Source organism: Gastrolobium bilobum, unplaced genomic scaffold (genome assembly GCF_033153095.1).
Source record: "Gastrolobium bilobum isolate Gb01-03AN ecotype WA unplaced genomic scaffold, APGP_CSIRO_Gbil_v1 utg10370, whole genome shotgun sequence".
Classification (NCBI taxonomy): domain Eukaryota; kingdom Viridiplantae; phylum Streptophyta; class Magnoliopsida; order Fabales; family Fabaceae; genus Gastrolobium; species Gastrolobium bilobum.
In genome coordinates this window covers 128647-133465 of record NW_026895774.1, presented here as the reverse complement: position 1 = coordinate 133465, position 4819 = coordinate 128647, and the positions used below count along the sequence as shown (strand labels likewise).

The 4819-nt window shown below is 36.5% G+C and overlaps 1 protein-coding gene across 1 annotated transcript; it reads right to left on the bottom strand.

Moving 5' to 3' along the window:
- Positions 1–458: 458 nt before the first annotated feature.
- Positions 459–3136, bottom strand: LOC133295775 (receptor-like kinase TMK4). Its single transcript, XM_061494628.1, has 2 exons — positions 1651–3136; positions 459–1558 (listed from the first exon to the last, which is right to left on the bottom strand). The coding sequence occupies exons 1-2, from the start codon at positions 3134–3136 to the stop codon at positions 459–461; spliced, it is 2586 nt and encodes an 861-aa protein (XP_061350612.1).
- Positions 3137–4819: the final 1683 nt, after the last annotated feature.

The following is a 4819-nucleotide window of genomic DNA, read 5'->3' as shown; positions in this document are numbered from 1 at the left end:
ATGATTAGAAAATTCACACTAGACAAAACTATTGATTATTGAAATGATAGATGGAATAAGACAAATAAGAGTCGATGCACTACGAAAGGAAAGAACTCACTAACAGATGGGTAAAGAGAAGTAGTTCAAGAAGAAGAAGGAGACTGTGAAAAAGGACATAATTCTCACTATAAATCCTATCAATTAGTCTTGAACCTTCCTTCATCTGAGTCATCAACTGTTCGCAGGCCTTCTGCAACAGATTCATCTTATACAACTTTTATTAAGCATTCAACATTTTGCAGAACATAGAGTTTACTCCATCAATTGCTCTGGCTTTAGGATTCAATACATTAACAGTTTAACACACATATGAGATACACTTGCTTTTCAGGATGATTGAAAAGTACAAAACAAATATGTTGAATGATCCATTTTACAGTATAACTTAAACTATTTACCCAAAATGCAAAGATATTTCAAGAAGTGGATGATTCAGATGCTGGTCTAGTAGGAGAAGAAAGCGTAGGTCTTGGTGGAATTTCCAGGGAATTCATGTTGCCTTCCAACATATCTATCACTCTACTAATTGTAGGTCTATCATTTGGAAACGTTTGAGTGCACCATAAACCCACTACAGTCAATCTTTTTGTTATCTCATTTTCTTCTGTTGTCATCACCTCATCTGGTCTCAAACCTCTGCCCTGCTCAAGTCTGTCATATACCCAGTGTGGGAAGTATATCTCACTACTCTGATTGGCTTCAGCATTAATGTTCTTCGTCGCTCCCACCATTTCTAGCAGCAGCATTCCATAGCTATAAACATCAGACTTATGAGAAACTCCTCCAAAATGTCTATTCCACATTTCTGGAGCTACATACCCAATTGTCCCTCTAGCGTCTGACATGGAAATAATGCTCTCTTTCTTGGGACAGAGCTTTGCTAGCCCAAAATCTGATATCTTGGGGCAGAAATCCTCATCCAAAAGGATATTATGTGGTTTTATATCAAAATGCAAAATTCTAGTATTGCATCCCCTATGCAAGTACTCCAGCCCTCGAGCAATCCCTACGGCAATTTGATACAACTTCTCCCAGCTCAAAGATGCAATGGTTTCATGTCCCTTTCTGTGAATGAACTTTTCAAGGGAACCATTGGACATAAACTCATAGATGAGAGCCTTCTTTCGGCCTTCCAAACAAAATCCAAGAAGGGCGACAACATTGACATGAGAAGTTCTACTAATACTGGCAACCTCATTGATGAAGTCATCATTGTTTCCTTTGGATGACCTCAGTATCTTTGCAGCCACAGGACAACCACTAAATAGTTGTCCTTTGTATACAGCACCAAAACCACCTTGTCCTAGTTTATTTTTGAAAGAGTCAGTCATTTTCTTGATATTTGAGAATTTGTATCTTTTGAGAGTTGGGGCTCCGTGATTTTTTAAGAATTCTTCAATATCTTTGTTACCTTTTGTGGTCAACCAAAATTTTCCACGCCAAGATGTAGACTTGCATACTAAACAAAAAATAGTGATACATATCAACAATCCTGCTACCACTCCGCCAATAATACCTGTTAGCAGACAGAGTCAATGAATTAGTGGTTAAGAAACATTGGATGTATTTTTATTTCCACAGCCTAAGATGTAATTATGTTTTAGATGAAAAATACAGCAAAAATGGCTATACCTACGATCCAAGCAGGGGACAGGGAAGAACCATTTGCTGTTTTAGATGGACTTCCACTCGGTGCATCACCGGAACCCGATGATGGACTAGTTCCATTGCCTCCATCTCCAGGAAGACCAAGCAAAACATTACCTGCAGCAATGAACTTCACCTTAGCTGAGAAATTGGGAACCTCTCCGGATAGGTTGTTATTAGACACATCCAGAACCTCAAGTTGAGGCAAAGTTGTCAAGCTCCAAGGTATTGAACCAACCAAATTATTATCATTGAGAAACAAGTTCCTTAGATCCGTTAAATTGGCAAATGCAGGTGAAATGGTTCCGGTCAAATTCTGCTTTGCTAAATTCACCGTAGTGATATTCCCTCCTTCACACACAATGAAGCTCCAATCTTGACAAGTTTTGTTCCCTTTCCAGGCACTAGCCAACTGAAGGGGATACCCAAAATCTGCAGCAACATCAAGCAAAGTGGTGGCAATGGGATCACAAGGCACACCAGGATTTGATTGACAAAAGCTATTGTTCCCATCAAGAGTGACCACACCTTGCCCAAACACAGGAACAGGACCCTGCAGCATGTTGTTGTCCAAAGAAACGAAACCTAAGCTAGAGAGAGCCATCAAAGAAGGTGGAACCACACCAGTTAACAAATTGTCCTTAAGCTGAAGATCAAACAAGTTGGTACAATTTGAATAATCCGGAATTGGACCCGTGAACTGGTTCTCCATAAGCCACACCCGAGACAAGGAGGTCATGGAAGAAAGCACGTAAATTGAACCCGAGAAGCCAAACTCATTTCTCTGATTATTGAGCCACAAATTCTTAATCCCAGATCCCGCGAAGGATTTGGGCAAACTACCAGTGAAGTTGTTGTAAGAGATATCAAGGCCCTGCAAACTGACAAAGGAATCGAACACATCGGGCAAGGAACCCATGATGTTTGAGTTTCCGAGGTCGAGTTGGACGAGGTCAATTGACTGAGTCAACTCGGCGGGAAACGTCCAGGGTACGAGGTTGATGTTGTAGGTTAAACTTAGGTTCTGCAAGCTGGTTAGCCCTTGGAAGCAACCGTCAGGGATGGAGGTGAAGTTGTTGCCGTCGAGGTACACTGTTATGAGCATGGTGAGGTTCGCCAAGGAGGGTAACGAACCGGAGAGAGAGTTTCCCTGGAGAGAGAGGTCTGTGAGTTGGGAGAGTGAGTTCAGATCGGAAGGGAGTGTTCCAGTAAGTAACTCGGAAGCCAGATGGATAGTGGTCACCCGGTTTGAACTGTCACACTTCACGCCGTTCCAGCTGCAAAATGCGGTGGTCGCCGACCACCCTCTTGGGCTGATTGCTTTTTCCAGCTTCGACATGAACACACCATCGTCGGCGACGACGACGGCAGTGGAGAGGAGAGAGAACAACAGCAGAAGCGTAGAGAGAGAGACAAGGCTTTTCGATTTTAATTTGGGGCCAGCCATTCACATGACAAATTATGGTGTAGCGTTCGTTCAAATGAAAGACAAATTATAGTGTATGCCACAATCTATGTCCGTAGCAAAGTGTTCATGGCAAATTATCTTAAACAGCTAGCATCTCAATCCCCTCCGGATAACTCGGGTCCTATGAACTTTAGAGTCCAAATCCTTTACACACGTCATGTATCATTAATTAGAGAATTGAACGGTGAAGATGGCAGTATATATTCGATTTCTTTAAATATCATATTTGAAAGGATTTAAATTTTTAATCTCGAAATTCATCCTCAATCTCTCCAATATTGTATTTGAGAGGAATTTAAATACTAATATCAAAATCCTTCCCAAATCAAACTAATCCACGATGGATTTGAATATCTAATTTTTTTTTTTCCAAATACTTATTTGGGTTTTATATTTATCATGTAACATGATATAATATCATTTTCTTACACACACATTAAAGATATGGGGTCCACATATTTTTCTTTCTCTTTCATCATTTCACTTTCTCTCTTCATTTTTTTGTATGTGTTAGAAACAACACTTAAATCATGTAACATAACACTAATAAAACCCTACTTATTTATGTATCCCTATTATTCACTTGTTACTTGTTGAGTTGACTTCAGCGCTCAAACGGAGGATTCCATCAACTACCCCCGGCAAAAAAAAATTCAAAAACATAACACCAGTATCGCTACCTAGTTCCATGAAAAGTTTGAATTAAAAATAATAATAATAATATATACAAATGTATATTTGTATATATTTTTATTATTTTATATGGGAAATCATAGTCTTATGTAACAGGAAAATCGATCTCTTATGCAATAGATACATGTTTTTTGAAGTGGGTCCCACTATATAATAAAATAAAATAAAAAAATTATTAACACAGTTTCCCATGGATGTGCAGGAAAATTTGGTATCTTCTGTGGCTGAAGAAAATATAGCCCCATTTTATATTCATATAGTTTTTATAAGTTATAATTAATCTCATCTCATTTTTAGACGTTTGCGTTATAATTTTGGGAAATGTTCAAAAATTTCCTATTATTTTGCGTTTATATATATATATATATATATATATATATATATATATATATATATATATTTACAGCCACTTTAGATAAGGTTATCTATAGTTATTCCAAAAATTACGTCGTTTTGATTAATGAAGGGCGTTTCTGTAATCTTATGTGAATTAATCGTAATTTTATCTATTTTTTTATCATATATACTTTATATATATTTCTACAGCCACTTTAGATAAGGTTTTATTTTTTTCTATTTATTTTTGTCTTCGGTCTATTTTCTTCTTTTTGATTTAGACTATTTACATTTTTTTGTACTTTTAGTTTTGTATGTTACTATTATAAGTATCTAATATATTTGATCTTATTTTTTCTTTATTTTGTTGTTCTAGGTTTATTTTTTTCTTTTTGATTTAGACATATTTCATCTTCTTTGTAATTGTAGTTAATTTTTAACACATTGGTCTTATTATTTCTTCTATTTTTTTCTTTTTTGTAGTTAATTTCTTTTTTTCTAAGAAGAGTTAAATAAGAAAATCAATTAAGTTTCTAACAGTATTAAGGATGTATTCGGATGGGAAAAAACCATTGGCAATAAGTAATTTAGAAAAAATAAAGAAATAAATGATTCAAAGAAAAATCATAATGG